The sequence below is a fragment of the Coturnix japonica genome, chromosome Z, assembly GCF_054131305.1.
Source record: "Coturnix japonica strain WE chromosome Z, WE-NBRP24, whole genome shotgun sequence".
Taxonomy (NCBI): domain Eukaryota; kingdom Metazoa; phylum Chordata; class Aves; order Galliformes; family Phasianidae; genus Coturnix; species Coturnix japonica.
Genome location: NC_140702.1, coordinates 43,760,063 through 43,778,075, shown reverse-complemented (window position 1 = coordinate 43,778,075; position 18,013 = coordinate 43,760,063). Strand labels below are relative to the sequence as shown.

General features: G+C 39.1%; 1 protein-coding gene across 2 annotated transcripts in view; it reads right to left on the bottom strand.

Moving 5' to 3' along the window:
- Positions 1-159: 159 nt before the first annotated feature.
- Positions 160-18,013, bottom strand: part of FREM1 (FRAS1 related extracellular matrix 1) — a 65,708-nt gene continuing 47,854 nt past the window's right edge. For both annotated transcript variants that reach the window (XM_085527949.1, XM_085527950.1), the window contains exons 28-37: positions 17,360-17,489; positions 16,072-16,144; positions 13,828-13,977; positions 12,425-12,663; positions 11,657-11,704; positions 11,224-11,406; positions 10,836-10,961; positions 9,360-9,475; positions 3,690-3,775; positions 160-2,675 (exon numbers count right to left, since the gene is read on the bottom strand). In XM_085527949.1, coding sequence (XP_085384075.1) covers positions 2,476-2,675; positions 3,690-3,775; positions 9,360-9,475; positions 10,836-10,961; positions 11,224-11,406; positions 11,657-11,704; positions 12,425-12,663; positions 13,828-13,977; positions 16,072-16,144; positions 17,360-17,489 — 1,351 coding nt within the window. In that variant the 3' untranslated portion in view covers positions 160-2,475. The remainder of the gene's footprint in view (positions 2,676-3,689; positions 3,776-9,359; positions 9,476-10,835; positions 10,962-11,223; positions 11,407-11,656; positions 11,705-12,424; positions 12,664-13,827; positions 13,978-16,071; positions 16,145-17,359; positions 17,490-18,013) is intronic.

The following is an 18,013-nucleotide window of genomic DNA, read 5'->3' as shown; positions in this document are numbered from 1 at the left end:
TCATGCCTTCCCTGCTCTGAGTATGTTGTTTTCTTTAAACTCAGGTATTCTAATAAAAGACACAAAAGTTGCTCAAAAAATATTTCATTTCTAAAGACAGACAATGCTCATGCTCAGAGTAGTTTGTTGTACTGAAAAACAATTCAGGAGACTTTCAAGTTAGAAATGTCCTTGTGGTATCATAGAACAGGCTTAGCTTTATTAATGAATACATCATTGTAGACTTAATGAAACCAGTAAACACATACATTTTGCAGAAGTAACAATCTGTTTCGTAGTGAAGGTTTCATATACTTCAATCACTTTAAGGTACTTTAAGAAAGGTACAATGCAGAATTATCCCCTCTTCATATCCAAACAAAATCCAAAAACCTGAGATCTTTGTTTTCTCAGTCTAGGCATTAGCCATTTATTACTTATTGGTCAAGTAACAAAAACTGTAAGTCCAAAATTGCCTCTCTGTTATGGTCATTCCTTAAATAATTAGGAGAGGTATTTAAACATAAGTTTCATAAAGATAGCACCAATAAACACAGAAGGAAATCCCCAAAGTAATAAAAGTTTCTGGTTATCTTAACATGTTCTCTTAGTAATTATTCTCTGTGATTCCATAACAAAATCAGAGATAACACATGTGCTTTACTGGACTCTTACTGGCTTTTTTCATTGAAAATGATGAGAAGTAAAAACAGGCCTAGACATGTACTCAGAAGCTACATGGTTTGGGGAATTCTTGAATCAGCATATGTGCATTAGTTTATGTAACTCCTTAAGCAGAAGTGTTATTGTCTATAGAAGTGTCTAGGGGCCTGGCAAAAAGATTACAGAAAAAAAAAGTCCTGGAAATATGCTAGGTTGTATCTGTTGATGTTAGCATTAAGGGTGATAAGGTTCTGTCCAGTGTCTTCTGTCTAAGCTTGTGATGCACTTGTGCTTGTTTACCATAGCAACTTCACAAAGGTCCTCACTACATACAAGAGTTCCCAGCTACTGACATGCCTATTCTAACATACCATGGACAAGAAGGAGGGATAAATACAACTCAGAATGTTGTCCCTCAGCCTAGAGAGGTGATTCTGCTGCAACTGTTCCCTCACCAGACTTTGTGGAACCTTAGAAAGAACAGAGATGAAAACAGTGCACAAATTAGTTTGATTCAGAGGCTGGACAAACTGAATAACTTATAGAGGGCATGGACAGAATCAACTGCCGGCAGCAGGCAGGCAGACGGGAGGACTGAGAGTTCATATGGAACAGGGCAAATTCTCCATACGCTGTGCCACACCACCTGTCACACACTCCTGGTGGGCAGAGGGAATGTTTGGAAGAAGTTTTCATTTTGTTTTAGGGAGCTCAGGACGTGTTTCTGTTTTAACTCTAGGGCTGACAGTATGAAGGTCCTAAAACAAGTCTGTTGACAGGTCAAAATGTTACCAAATGGAAAGTTACGGGCAGCTGGTTGGCTTTTTTATTTTTTTTTTTTTCCTGTTAAATGCTGATTTTTAGTCTTTCATTGAACTAAATCTGGATTTTTTATTATTATTTTTAAAAACCTTAAATCCCTAATAAGGACTTAGATTAATACTTTTCAAAATCCATAGCTGCTTTAGTATAATGTGAGTCTCACAGTTACATTGGCTTATACACACATACTAATCCTATTGATGTTCATGTATCACTGAATATCTCATGATATTATTCTGGGATTAAGCTTCTGTATTAATTCTGTGTGCATGTGTAAGTCAGTCTTTGAGACAGCATTAGATCTAGAGAGCCCACATTATTTAATTACACTGCAAAAATGATATCCTGGAACTCCAAAAAGCATTGCACGATTTTAGACAGAATGTCAAATGACATGCATTTCTGTGTGAGCAGATTTGTTTGGATCTGAAACTGTTCTTGGATCGGCAGAGAAGGAATAAAAAGGCTTTACTCAAGTTGGTAAAACATTGTAGTAGGGCATCCACAGAAGAAGCACCAGTATTCTGATAGTCTCTCTCCCATCCTCAACCAAGAGAACTTGTTTATAGCCAGCAGAGTCTGCCCTCACTTCTGTCCCAAGCTGTCTTTCTTTCTCTGTGACTGCAGGACAAAACTGCAGTTTTCATTGCAACTCAATTAAAGTATCAGCCAACCTACAGTCAGTCTTTGAGACTGATTTTTTTAATAAGTATGTTTACACAGAAATTTTATGTAGGCTGTCAGGTCTAGTTCTTTAGTGTGAAAACACAAGTGAATCAAGTGACAGATAGATGTATTTGGAAAGAGATCAAAGCCTTGACCAGAACTTGCTGTTTACAACTGACCTCTGTTTCTTGGTAAGAGTCCAAAGCATCTGCATCTCTGGCAGCATATAAAATAATCTTTGGTGATAATTAAGATAGTTTTCTATCTGCATACCCTCACTTGTCTGCAGATAAGTAGACAGAAACAAAACAAATGTCTACATGCTTTAGCAAGTATCCCCATTTTTTACAGCTTTCTTGAACATATATAGCTGTTCCGTGTGGCCTTCCTGCAGTCAGTTGCTTGCCATTTTCCTCTCTTCTGCACCACTACACAGTTGTTGCCTCTCTTCGTAAAGTGATAGGAGCCTCTTCTCCAGTTTATGTAGGTAACAGGTTCTCCTCCGTTCCACTCCCAGTGTCCAGGATTGATTTGATCATTCAAGCCTGTGTGAAATCAGTAAGAACAAATGAGTGACACTCATCAACTACACAGCCTTATGCCAATGGAAGTATGTTTTGTTGTTTGTTGGTTGGTTTTTTTTGTGTGTTTTTTGTTGTTGTTGTTGTTTGTTTCTTTGTTTGTTTGTTTTGTCCTTCTGTTTAAAATGCATACAGTATTGTGCTGAAAGAAAAAAAAAACAACATCTGGAGGAATATAAGCAAAACACACTTGATAATTGTATGGTAACTAGATTCATCTGAATACAAGAAAATATCCTTTTCCTCATGGTTGGATCTAAAATACTTCCTTTCTTTCTGTGGTATATTGCATGCTTTTCATCTTGCAAGTTTCTCTTTTGATGCTTAGGAAGCCAAACAAAATATGTTACAGCTTCAGACTTCATCCAGATTTCACCTGGAAATAAAATCCTGCAGATCATTGTAGATTCTATTCACCTTTTTGAAAGCATATTAGTTAACACATATTAAAACATGCATTTTCACTTAGCTTCTGAGTTCTTAAGACCAAAATGGGTGGCATATTTTCAAATGGGACCTGTGTTCTTAGCTAGAAGAGATTACGATCAGAAATTTGACACAATGGGTTTATAGTCTTCATTCTCATTAGAGGAGTTTATTTCCATCAGATCAATAGAATCATTATACCATTAAACATGATTCCAATTGATTGCAGTTTTTGAAGGTGGTGCCATTGATTTTCCAGTTAGCTTTAAAATGGGAAAGGTTTCAAGGCAAAAAATAATAAATAAATAAATAGAATAAAAAATCACCTCAGCAACAGTGAAACTTCATAAACTTTTTTTTTTGACACAAAAAAGTTAGCCAGGAAATTGATCGTTTTTGGCTGCTCTGAAATACCAAAAGCAGCAGAAAGTAGATTACAATGCTATATCTGAATCCTGGGCTGAAATGTTTATTGCAGTTTCTTCTTTCCAAAGTGCAGAGAAACTGCAGACTTCTGCGGAAACAGACTTTATTGTCAACTGATGTACTTGCCTATCCAAAAGGGCTTCCTCCCACCGAAATCCCACAACCACTGCATGTGTTGTTCATTAGCCACACTTGTGAGACTCCCCAGGTATCTAGGATCAACAAGAGAGGATGAAGTAATTAGAATTCCACAGAGTGACAGACATCTCCCATGGACTTATCAACAAGAAGTACTAATATAAAGCATATACCTGAAATTTTACAGGAAACTCAGTACTGTAAGGAAAGAATAATTGTATGAACATTTAACATTACTTGTAGAAGAACCGAAGTCTTTGACTGATTTTTCTAATTTGCTAATGGAAAAATTGTATCAGCAACTGAAATAAATGTAAATAGGACATGTAACTCAAACAAACTATGTTTTAAATCATTGGCACAACCACTGATACATTATTTTCTCTAGAATAATAATCTTCCACAATAAAAATCCAAGTCATTGTAAGATACAGTTTCACCTAGCAGTGAAACTACTAGTTCCAGTTTGGTAGTTCAGCCAATCTTTCTGAACTGTGCTATGATGAAACTAAATCTCTAAATAATATAGTTTCAGGTCTGTGTAATTTAGGCAGCTGATGTAGAATGGCAGTGCAGAAATACTGCTAGTTGTTTGCAGTGACTATGCATTCAGTTCAGATCTAGCAGTTTTGTTTGGTATTAACCAGATTTAGAATGAAACCAATGCGCCAGCTCAGCTCTATGCATTTCTAGTATTCCTTCCTGTTCCTTATGAGGACCTGCAAGATGGTATGCTCCTGCTGCAAAGGCCTACCCTACAGTCAAGTGAAACTGCACATGACTTATGCCCCTTTGTACAGTGGGTCCACAACTCCACTTTGTACAAGTACACCAAGGCCTGCAAGACATCTCTATGTTAGCTCTCACACTGTGCAATCATGTCTGCCCTACACCAGGAACTGCACAGTAACAGGCCCAACCAAGAGCCTCCTAAGATCTGGCACCATCAAAGAATAAAGAGTAGAGAATCTTACTGGCATTTCCTTTTCACAGCTAAACATGTGCAGGGGTGGCCTCAGAAACACAAAAAGGTCAGTACACTGACCCTGCAGAAAAGTAGTTAGAAGCATCCTTTAATAGGGATCAGGCATTGTGCACCCTGTCATGGTACAGGCTCCCCAAGTTCCACTGGATGATTGCAGTGCTGTCCTACCAGCTCACTACAGAGGCTCTGACCAGGCTTCTTGGCAAAGTTTAGCATGTACTCTCCATCCCCTTACATCACAAGAGTTTCCACTTCTCTGAGCCCAACCACCGTGTCCATCTACCAAGTTTCCAGTGAAAAAGGAACTAAGCAGTTATTCTGGCAAATGCTCCTGGAATGTTTTGGCCTCTTCTTCCTCAAATAAAATATCCAGGAAAGCAGAGCAGTTTATTCAGGGCATGCTCCCAGGGTAACTGGTTCAGCAGCAGAATATCACTCCCATTTGCAATGACTGTGTCTGACCAGTTTCTGAAGCTGGGGCTGAGAACAAATTTGCTTAGCAGCCTCTGTGGCATTACTATTAGCTAAGCAAGAACAAAAACAGAGCATTTTATCTGTCTGCTGCTGAAGGACAATCAAAGCACCAGAACTTAAGTCATTTGCTCTAGGTAAGCATCATTTATCCCTGTTGTTTAAATTGCTTTAGGAAAACTAAAAACAAATAACAAGTGTCAATTTGTATTACTGACTACATATTTTTTATATACAGGGGTGGTTTGAGCAATGACAGTTTCAGACTTTTACTTCATTTCCAGTACCACAGAGAGACTTCAGCACTGAGAAAGCACTGCAATAATTATAATGTTATCTAATCTTTTCTCCATAAGAGTGCTTTCTAAATACAGTCTGAGAAATGCATGGCTGAAGGGAGAACAAGCACTGTAATTGTTACACCTAGTAAGGGGTTTTGCTGTATTGTAGGGAAATGAAAGCAGTTCTGAAGTACCACTTACAATAATTTGACTAACCTGTGCCCTTAGATGTCCAGACACAGGAAATGACAAGGTAATCACAGCATCACAGAACTGTAGGGGCTGGAAGGGACCTTTGGAGATCATCGAGTCCAACTCCCTTGCCAAAGAAAGCTCCCTGCAGCAGGCTGCACAGGTAGTCGTCCAGGTGGCTCTTGAATATCTCCAGAGAAGGAGACTCCACAACCTCCCTGAGCAGCCTGTTCCAGTGCTCCATCACCCTCGCTGTGAAGTTCTTTTGCATATTATTGTGGAAATTCCTATGCTCCAGTTTATGGCTATTTCCCTTTGTCCTGTCCCCACACACTGTTGAAAAGAGGCTGGCCACGACCCTTTGACTCCCACTCTTAAGAGACTTATAGCCATTAAACAGATAATGTTATTTATTGAGATGTATAAACCTCCCTTAAAAAAAAACCTAAAAAAAAAAACCACCTATCAACAAGTAAAAATAAAATAAATCACAGTACTGATTCCTGTGCTAGGTCAGTCCATTTGCAAATCATTCCTTTGTGCTTCAAAAGTTATATGCAAAACATTTAGCATGCAGACTTTCCTGATTTTACATTAAATTAAGCAGTACGCTTCAAACAGCTTTGTACCACTCTTATAAACTGAACTTCTGCAAAAGCACACTCAAATAGTATTGGAGATCTTCACAGCATGGGAGGACACCTGATATGAACTGCTACAGTAAATTCACATCCCAAGCTGACAGTGAAGGAAGGGGGAAGTGACTGAAAGTCTCTGCTCTCATTAACACAGGCTTTTGTTTGGCTGCCTGGGGAGTAATCCCGGTGCCCTGAAATAGCTGCCTAGTGTTGCTTATGACACCTCTTTGTAATCAAAACATTCAGATGAGACTGGTAGACATGATGTAGAGCTTACAGCAGCCCTACATTTCTGGAGTGGCTTTTGAAAATCAGACAAGACACCCTCAGCCTTTAAAATGACTCTAGGTATCTTAGTCACTGTGCTGAAGTCACTGGCAATAATGCAAGTTAAATCAGTTGGAGAACTAGCACAGCATTGGGAAAGGAAAGCAGAAGGGTCCATACTCTTTACATCATGCATTGCTGAGTTGTCATGAAGAATCTAACCATCATGGTACTATGGCTTTGCCTGTAATTCCCATGGACTGAAGCCATGTGTTGCTAATGTTCAAACAGAGAACAAAAGAACAGCCCCTTCCTTAATAAGCTGTTTGTAAAAGATTGAAAATTGGATCATACTTAGATTCTCAAAAATTATTTAACTTCAGGGAGACGAAGGCATGGTTTGACTAATAGGGCAAAACAAGCAACAGTGGATTCTGTCTTTCCAGTGAAGAGTCCCCTCAGTGGCAGCAGTGAAACTATCTCCTGTCAGTGAGTCCTACTGCACTGATGCCTATGGAAACAGTGTTCCTATGGGATAAACAAGAACTGCAGCATAAATGACCAAAATGGCTGCTGAATCAGGCTGCTTTGTGATCACTGAGCCATAATATCCCTCAGATGCTTCTCTTCATGTTGCCAAGAGTTTCTTCATCCCTAAGAAATGAATCTAGAGAAATGAATTTACTTTTCCCTCCAATGTATTGGAGGAGGTTTTGAAACAGGTCAAGGTTTTCAGAGCAATGAGCTGAGAGTTGTTTTCAGTTTCACTGTCACCATGGCACACAGCAATCTGAGTCAAAACAAACGCATATTTCTGTTGTCTTTTACCTTTGCATATGGCAACCAAAGACTGGTATGCCATTTGTAACAAATGGAAACAATGCATGTCAAAGCTCATTGATGCAAAATACAGCAAAAGAAGCCCAATCAGGTTTGCATAAGCCCATGTGCATACAGTTACATCCAGACAGTAACTGCTACCACAACAAATGAAAAGCATTGTTTTCACCGAATAGTTTGGTCTCAAGTCCATCAACTTGGGATGATTGATTAGTTGCAGACTACTCCATCTTTAACAGTGTGCTTTTCTCCTGTCTTATATACTTTCAAAAGTTCAGCAACAAAATTGAATGGGAATTGAAAATAACATCTTTTTTGTCTAAATATGAATTATTCTGTGCTTGTTTTTTATTTATTTTTTTTTTTTTTAATTCAGTATCTACTGTTTGTATGATATACTAAAAACAGAGGAATGGCAACCATGCTCATTTCATTTTCTTGCTGGAAAACACCAGTCATTTAAATGACTACAGTGGAAGTATTAGGAATATTAACTACAGAAACACCAGAACTAGAAGGGATGGATGATGGGGGGCCCAGGGAGGAGAGCAAAAGCACAAAATAAGTATTCAGTTATCTTCTAGCAACACTTTTAAGTGTGTGCCTGGGGTTGTACTTTTGTAAATCTGTTCCAGGTGGAGGTCAGGAGTATTTCATTTACCGTGATAAAGCTTCCCCAGTCTGTGGTAATCTGACATTAATTAAATTGTCACTGCCCTAGGATTCGTTTGCTTGGGGACTGTGATATGCCTTGACTCTTTGTGTGGCTGTTTCACGCTGTCACTAACTTACTGTTACTTCTGTATTACACACTGTAGCCTTCAGCACAAAGTTATCTCCTACAAACAGTATGTGTCCTTAGGAACACACTCTTTTAGGAAATGGGAACACCTCACAGCCATTAATGTGATTAATTCACTGAGAATTCCCCAGGAAGCAACTGAATGTAGAGTCTTTCAGAAAAAAAGAAGAAAAAAAAAAAAAAAAAGAATATTCACAGCTGACAACTTTACTTGGACAAATTGAATCGTTAGGTAAAATAACCAACAATGTGAAATTTGTGGTGAGTTTCCATAAAAGTATCTTCCATCAGCTAGAAGGTAGAGTTTCCATTTGCCCACTACCAAGACAAAATAAGGTTATATAACTGACTGGAATGAATCAAGTTTTGTTATGCCTGCTGGTCTGTGTTTCCGTGCATGCTCTTTGGCTGCTTACCGAATATATGAATATATTCTGTTTCTTTCATGTCCAGTCTATCTATGTTTCAGTTTTGATTTCACAGAGCAATGGAAGCGATCTATCCAAGTCCCTTGTTTTGTTCAATCTGGGCCTCAGAATTCAGCACAAGATACAGAACATACAAAATCGTGGGGCAAGCTCAGTGTTGCCACAGCTAGCATTTCTTTCAGTCCTAAACTCTGAAAACCAAAACAACAAAGCAAGCCTCCAAAGATCAAGACTAGCTTGTATGGTGAATTTTATATTTGCCTCCTTCTTTGAGACAATTATTATAATAATTAATTAGTTTTCATTTATCCTTAGCAGACAGAATTTTTCTGTAAGATTGAATGTTAAGGTTTTTGATTAGTAACAGAATCTGAGGAGCTACTTCTTTAGAAGGATACTATGAGGAACACAGGAGCTGGCGGACTGTGCTGTTACTTTTATCACCTGAAGGTAGAGCAAAGGAAGCAGTGGATCAGAGAAGGCTGAATTTTTGCCATATTTCTCTTCTCCCACACTAAGGCATGCACCTCCCAGTGGGAAACAGACAGGAATTAATGTAGTGAGTAAGATAGGATAACCAAGCAAAATGTAATGTAATAATATTTCTGTTTTCCACCGGGTCATAATCCTAGAGCTTGTTTAATCACTCTGGTGCCGTGCAGCATAACAGAAGTGGGACTTAGCTGAATCAGCACAACCTTAGGAAGGAAAACAACCACTGCACAGCAAATGTTTGTTTGGAAAAGTCTCTTACTGTTCTCTGCAGGCCTGAGCAGCAGTATCCCAGGTGACCTTTTGATTCACTACAAGGAAATAGCAGCTGCCATCATGATAATGCCATCCAGAGGGACATTTTTTCATGCTTGTTTCCTAAAATGAAAGATGAGAAGGAAAAACATGTCTTACTCACAGTAGTCAGCTCTACACATTAATAATCAAGCTGGAGGTTGGATGTGCTGCATGTGGCCTCTCCAGGATCACAGAATCACAGAATCAGAATCACAGAATGGCCCAGGTTGGAAGGGACTTCAAGAACCATGAATCTACAACCCCCACACTACAGGCAGGGCCACCAACCTCCCCATTGAATAATAGACCAGGCTGCCCAGGGTTCCATCCAATCTGGCCCTGAATACCTCCAGCGATGGGGCATCCACAGCCTCTCTGGGCAGCCTGTTCCAGCACCATACCACTCTCCTAGTACAGAACTTTCCCCTGACATCCAACCCAAATCTTCCCCCCTTCAACTTAAAACCATTTCCCCTTGTCCTGCTGTTGTCTACACTTTCAAAGAGTTGACTCCCCTCCTGTTTATAGGTTCCCTTTAGGTAATGAAAGACTGAAATGAAGTCACCCTGCAGCCTTCTTTTCTGCAGGCTGAACAAGCACAGCTCCCTCAGCCTGTCATTGTAGGAGAGGTGCTCCACCCCTCTGATCATCTTTGTGGCCCTCCTCTGGACCCTCTCCAACAGCTTCCTTTCTTTCTTGTACTGGGCACTCCAGCCCTGGATAGAGTACACCAGATGGGGCCTCACAAAGGCAGAGTAGAGAGAGACAACCACCTCCTTGTTTCTGGCCACCCCTCTTCTGATGGAGCCCAGCATACTATTTGCTTTCCGAGCTGCAAGACCACTCTGTTCCAACTGAAATGGACTTTGATATACGTCAGCAGAGCTAAAACATCAATTAAAAGATGTAAAGAACGACATGTCTCTTGGAGGATCCTATTATTTGTTATCAGTAGCTTAAAACTGACATAAGGTCTCAGATCCAGAAATCTTCTCAAGAGTGTAAATTAGTTTGGATAATGTTTCTGGCTCCTGTGGTCTGTGTAGGGAATGCAGCGTAGCACAGTTCATTATGAGATTGTAAGTGGTGAGAGAGGATGTATGCTTATAGAGTGCCTAGGTTATCTGGCTTTATTAAATCACACCATTTATATGATAGACTTCATTCACTGATTATTCCCAGAAGTATCAGTACATTTGTGCCCACTTGGTTTATATAGTAGCACCTATGGGTGACAGATGAAAGGTAACCCTAGCATAAAGCCCTCGTCTTGTCTCTGGGAATCATCTCTTCTGGTGACAGCAGACCTGCCCGTGGTCAATTCTTTTATCTCCTTGCAAATCAATAATCCATATTATCTCCTTGCAAATCCATAACTTCAAAGTCTTGCTTATTGCAGATTCCACACTCTAATTCAGATGCATACCCATGACATTTTTACCTTGCTTTGGGAATTCCAAAATTTCCATTCTATCCCATCACACTGAAATAACTTTTGAGTGCTTTCTTCATAATGCATGAGCCCCTTCAAATCTGCTGTACAGGCCCTTGAAAATGAGTGAAAGTCCTGGAAAAGGGAATGACATTTGAACTTTCAAAAGAAAATAATTACACAAAACAAGCTACATGAAACTGATGAAACAGCTCATTATAAAACTTAATGACATGAAAACTCTTTAAGGACTGAACTGTTGTCTGTGTATTGTTTAAACTTTGTTTTGGAACAGAAAGAGTCAGGCTTCAGACCTCAGAGGTGTTAACTCATTCTGGGAAAGAGCACGACTGAAAACAGATGGTAAAAATGTCTGTGAAAACAAAAGGTTTCATACCTGACGTCTTGAGCCTGATTCAGGTGCCAGTTCTGCCTTATCAGCTTGTGGGATTTCTGTCTTCCTAGTGGAAATGGCATTTATCTGTGATTGTGCTTGGTTAATTACTGACACTTCAGCCTTCTTGTTTGCTTTAGCTGATGAGGTGTCATCCTCTATTTTGAGCGATACCATCCCATGGTACTTGGTTTCACAGTATCAGGAACAAGCAAAACAGGAGGGGTAAAAGAGAGAGTTAGCACTTACAAGCAACTTTGGAATACTGTCTTCTCCTGCCCACGAGCAATCCACTCGAGCAATAATATAAATTGTTGTAAATCAAATTATACAAAGGAGAAAAAAAGATACATAGAAAAATAAAGCATTGGTCTACATAAAGCCAGGAAATAACAGAATCAGAAATAAATCATACCAATACTCATTGTACTCTTACTTTGTAAACCACATCTGTTCCATTTCTAAATACAGATGAAGGATGAACCTGGAAAAAAAAAAAAAAAAGGATAGAATATAAGAATGAGATGGGTGTATTTAGGCATAACAGAAAAAGAGAAAAAAAAAAACATACAAGATTTACTATGTAGTATAGGTTACAAGTCATGCACAATATATCTTGGTTTAGTTCTGAAAAAGGGAATTGATGGCCTCTGAAAACAGCTCACTTTAGAAGTGCACTTATAATCAGATTAATTTCTAAAATCACAGTATCAGAATGTGACTAAAGCACCTAGTGAAACTAACTTTACTTAAACAGGAAAATTCAATGGGCAGTAACTATACCCTGCTTAAGATAACAATATTTTCATCCATGCAACTTCAAGACCAGACTTACAGTTTCCATATTAGAATGATGCTAGAGATTTCAGTGAAACTCAGTGCCTTTCTTCTAGCTGACCCACAACTTAGATAAGATCAGAACCTACACAATTATTGATGTTGCTTGCTGCATGTTTCCTTGGCCAACTCTTTTTTTATTCCTCTCTCATACATACATAGATCTTCAAAATCAGGAAACATTCCTGTGCCCCTCCTGCCCTTCCCAAAGTATTTTAAATAGTTATACAACTCTTAGGTCAAACTCAAAGCAAACTCAGGTTGTTTGTAGTTATTGCATAGTAACTGCAAAAACAGAACAAGCAAATGAGAACAGCAAATACAAATTAACTCATAAATCAGCTAAATCACAAAAGAAGTTTCTTACTATTCTGCCATTTCCAGTCACTCTCAGCCTGGCCTTTGACTGATATGCCAAGCTGCGCTCTTGCAGTGTGTCACCTCTGTGCTCTCTCATCCTTTTGGAAGGAGGTGGTGGGATCCCTTCCAGGTGAACACTGCCAGGCCTGGGAGGTGATGAGGAACCTGAGGAAACTGCAGACAGTGTGCCTCTCCTCCAGAAGTCTTGCTTGCTTTGGCTGGAAGAATGTAAAGAACTGCACTGACCTGAAAGCATAAAAAATGGCAGATGGTCAGTTCTAGCTACATGAGCAGACAACTGGTCACACTGACACGGCCACATAAACAGCTTGTCATTAGAAGCTGGAAGATACTTTCACTTGATGTAGTTGATTTTCTGTTTGTTCAGTCATCCTTTTTTATGAAGTTTCCTTAATTAAAACTGTCTATGACTACAACAATCTGTGTATGTACTGTGTCTATCTAATCACAGATCAGAATCCCTACCAAACATCTGCTGAATATAGCAGTTTCCAGGCATAAATTAGGGTTTGGAGTGCTGAGTTTTTGGGCAAGGATGGGTGTCTTTAACTAATATTTGTAATATTCCCATAATGACTAGCCAATTTCCTATCCAGAAACTTGGACATAGTTGTTCCTTCAATCTAGCCATGTCAATGAATATCTTTATATTATGAGAAAAACTAAATCTGCATTTTTAAAATGATTTATTTTATTTTTTGTAAAATCAAGCCTCATTCATTATAGCACATCCATTTAAAATATAGTTTCAGTAAGCGCCAGAAGGGAAAACATACTTCAGCTTTCACAAGATTCATCTGCTTTGCTAATCACTTGTATTTTTCTGCTGTTTTTTTGGTAAGCTTTTAGGCACCGCATTTGCTTACTGAAAAACACAATAATAATAAAGAAATAAAGGCCTAAACTCTTTAGTAATCACTGCTGTGCACTGTAATGTTGTAGATTGTGATTGTTAGGCATTAGAAAATGTTATTCTGAGAGCTGAATCTAGTTGTTAAGATTCATTTTTGAGAGGAAAGTCAATCTTTTTCAGAAGCGTGTAACCAATGTTATACAGTCACTGGGGGGAAAAAATCTAATGGAGTCAAAAATCCCTTTTTTCACTTCAATAAATGAGAGTTGAATTCATGTTGTTATGAAAAGTGGCTTGTTTCCCCTCCACTCTTCTCTTTTTGTACTTGTTGCTTTCCCCATGCTGTGTTTCTTAAGATGATGGATATGATTGTTTGAGAGAACAAATGGTCTGCAACTGCCAGGCTTGTTTTCTCTGAAAAGAAAGTAAGCATTTTGATGTGAAGGTAAGTGTTAGGAACAACTTGTGGTTGAAAATAAGTAGCTACCTAGCCAAGATTGTCCCACAGTTTAAAGATGAAGATCAAAAGAGAATACCTCCTTTTGAGTCCAAAATTTTCACTACAGCTTTTGTCTTGGTGCCAAGAACAGCATTCACAGAGGAGTTCAGAACTACTTCAAAGACTTCGTCATCTTCCTCTAATCTGTCATAAGTAATTGCTATATTCCACATCTTGGTTGACATTCCTAACAGAAATAAACATTTTAATTACTCTTTAATTGCTATTTCAATCAATCAGAGTGTCAGAAATATATTAATTAACATGTCTGCAGCTAGAATGAAGTAGCTTGTGTATGCTATTGTTGTGCTACCAACTGACTGGACTCCTGCTGTTCTTCTAAATAACTTAAGGTTCAAATTTGTTCCCAAACAATGCTGATTCAGTTTGAGAGCACATACTGTAACAAAAAGCTGCTTTAAATTTGAAAAATGTTTACAGAACAATACACGAATTTTGGATTTTTGGAACTTTCAAGATAAAATGTAGCATATGATATTATGCTGAATGCTTCATCTAAAATACCTGCAAAAGGATAAAAGAATGCACTAGCTTGAAGTACAGCCTCTCAGAAGACATATTTTACACCTGGTTGCAAAATTTTGACTGTCTTTACCAGGTAACTTCAGGCTTGCATTAGTGGGAAAGGGAAAAGATCATTTCAACATAAAGGATCAGGATAGTTATTAGAAATAAAATAAAATAAAATAAAATAAAATAAAATAAAATAAAATAAAATAAAATAAAATCTTTTTAAAAAGCTTTATTGTCTGGAAAAAGTCAGAGGTAGCACAACAGAAACTGATTTCAGTGTACATACTGCTATCACAGAAACATCCGGGAAACTGTTTCTAAAAACCCAGTGCTGACATCCAGACTTAATGTCAAAGATACAACAGCGACATAGTGAAATAAAATCTCTACAATCTTGTGACACTTACCATATCCTTGCTCCTTTTCAGTTTGAATCCTCTGGCAAAGAACAGCTCAGTTAGCACAAACAGACCCACAAACTTGGATAGGGCCTCCTCCTGCCCCTAACTTGCATTTACAATTTATTGAGTCAAGTCTAATGTGCCAATCAGTACCATGAATTGGCATAGCTGTTGTTCAGTTTTGTAACAGATTTACAACTACATTTACTAAACATGCAATAAATATGATTAATGAATAAATATCAAAGCTCTTGATTAGAAATTGATGCCCTGAATGTACTAATCCAGAGGGTCCTTCCTGGCTAAGCCTAAACAAAGGACTTTCAAAGAGAGCGGCACAAGACAACATGAGAGAGCACAGCTGGCTGAAACAAGAATGTATCCACAAAAGGGAAACAGTGTGCATCTCCTGTCCATGTTCATAGTTAATTTTCCTGTGGCTTACCACTATAAACAGAAAAAGCACCAAGCTACTTGGATACCTTGCTTTGCAGAATCTGCTTATACGAGCAGAAAAGGAAAATTCCATGGAAAAGCCTTGCACTGAAAATCTCTTTCTGATAATCTCTATCCGTTTCAGTCTAAAGGCTGATAAATCTGATTGCACAGTACTTTATTGGAAAGAGAGCCGGAATGCTGAGTAAGTGTGGTATGAAGGTTGATTTTTTTACACTGATATCACTCATCTTTGTTCTCTCTTTTATTTAAATAGAAATAATATTGTAATAAAACTAATACTAAATAAAGAGTCTCAGAGAGTGGCTTATCCATTTCAAAGATGTCATGAGTGTTCCAGAACACTGAAAATTAGGGATAATTTCCACCTTCCCCCTGTCTCCTCTGCAGCCATAGTGACTTTAAGCCATTTGAATCCTACTCCTGGCAGTGGTGGCACAACATCTACTGCTATTGCAGGATACATTCAGAGGCCTCTGAGGACCCCTTCTTTTATCAACTCTAGTAAATCCTAGTATTTGCCTACAGAATGTGTTCCAAAAATTCAGGCTAGCATGTACAAATGGAATTATTATGACAACAACTGGGTTCTCATTCCCAGATAATCTGTTTACATGGGCAAAGGCAATTTTTTCAGATGAAACCAAAACTCCAAGTGCTGAATCATGCAGCTCTCCCCCAGATCTTTTTTTTTTTTTGCTTAGAGACTAAAATGTGACAGCAACAGCAAGGTTACCTAAAGTACTTCCAGAAAACGAACCCAGATATCTTTATTCCTATTCAATTCCTCTACCTATGAACACAGAACAGGTTTCATTTTCCAAAATGACAGTTCACACTTTCAAAATCAGGGAATTCATTTAAAAATTAGTCAGTGCTCTCATTCATACCTGGATCAAACTGAATAAGTTTGGAGGGAATCACTGTAAAGTCCTTTCCCAGCAGAGCAGATATTTCATTGACCTGCAAAGAAATTAAGCAGTCTTCACCAAACCAATGCATTCTGCTCTGTGCTGAAGGCACAGCATGTCTCCTCATGGGGTCCCAGTGAGACATGCCAAGCTTTATCTGTGCTTACGCTGAAAAACAAAATGAAGGCCTACAGGATAGCCCTGCAATATGCAACTGTCATTTCATCCTTGCTTGTGGTTTAAAACTTACCATCAAAAAAACATTCACTCATCTTAAAATCTTGCCCCAGGTTGCAGCTGGACAGCATCAGATCACTTTGTTGGTCACCAGGCCTGGAAACCCAACTCTGGGATGGGTACATATTGGCTTCTTGGAAGGGCAGCATCAGCCAGGCTGTGTTTGCCCATTCTGCCCTTTGAGAGATCTGGGAAGGAGAGTTTGCACAGAGATCTGCCTGACAGCCGAACAGACTCTTTGGGATACGTGTGACTGTATACATGTAAAGGGACACCAGCGTGTTTGAATTTGCTGGAGTCTACGAAGGATAAGGCAGAATGGCCCCTGCTGAAGTCATAGCATAACTCTCACTGACTCCTAAGGGAAAGAAGACAGAACTACATTTCCAATCAGGTCTGTCATGTAACTGTAAGGGAACCTAATAGCGTTTTGCTAGCAACGACTGCTAGAAAATCTTGGGACTTCCATTCTAAGAGGAAAAATAAAACTTGTAATGTCAAATTGCACAATACCTATTTTACAAGAATAAAAATATGCAGCTTTCAATTTATTTCTTCAAGCATACAAAATAGCCTGTTACTGAAGGTGTGAGGGTTCCTTGGGCAGAGAGATATAAGGAGATGGAGACTGGCTTACTGTGAAGCTGAAGCTGCAGTAGGTGCTGGGCTGCTCAGCCTGGGCAGGGGAAGAGATCCCAGGTCCCTCAGTCAGGAACTGCACAGAGCCTGGATCTGGAGTGGCAGATCCTGGAAACCCAGCCTAACAGCTTGCTCTGTCACAGAAGCTCATCAGAACTACAACACTACTCCAAAACATGCCAGTTTGGGCTTCCCAGCATTTCTTCTCAAAACTCTTCTGTCAGAAAATTTTCAGCTATCTGTACAAGGCAGAATAAATTCCCAGGAAGCCTGGATTCAATTGTATGACCTTTTTACTAATTAATGAAATACCTCTCAGCTCTAAGGAAGAAACTCATGGGCTCCACTGCTTGTTATTCAGTTTCCAGTTAAAAACTCATTTCATCTTTACCTTCACTGTGATAAAAGCAGAGTCAGCAGAGTGTCCTGCCCTGGTGATTTTCAGGGACACCATCCCCACGTTCTCACACACTTCATATTCAGTCTGCTGCATTTCAATGTGAGACCACCGTAGCTCCAGCCTGCAGGCAGAGGAAAAAAACAAACAAACATGTAGAACAAAGCCATCTGCCCTGCTGCCCCACCCCTGCTGCCTGAAGGGTCTGTAAGGTGGCCTCTTTGCTGTCAATACACATCTTGACCAGCCAATACACATATCAAGTCTTTGCCTCCTGGTCAATGTATTTGTGTGTGACTTGGCAGATTAGAAAGCGAGAATCAGTAAAAAAAACAACCCAGTCAAGCCCTTGTGTACTCCAAGCAAAGCCTGAGCACTGATTCAGAACAAAAGATGTTCTGCAGCAAGTTTGAAAAGAGTAGTTTGTCTGTAGCATCCAACAGGCCAAGACAATTTATTGTGGTTCTCTTCAGCCCTGTAATTTGTTTCTAGTGTCTGTCCCCATTTCCTCCCTCTCTCCCTTCTTCAGCTCCAACTTGTCTCCTCTACTGAATGGACGCACCTCAGAATTTACTGCTTTTGCATATGCTTGCCCCTTAACTCCTCCTTTAAAAATCACTATGCTTTTTTCTTCAACATAGAGTCAAA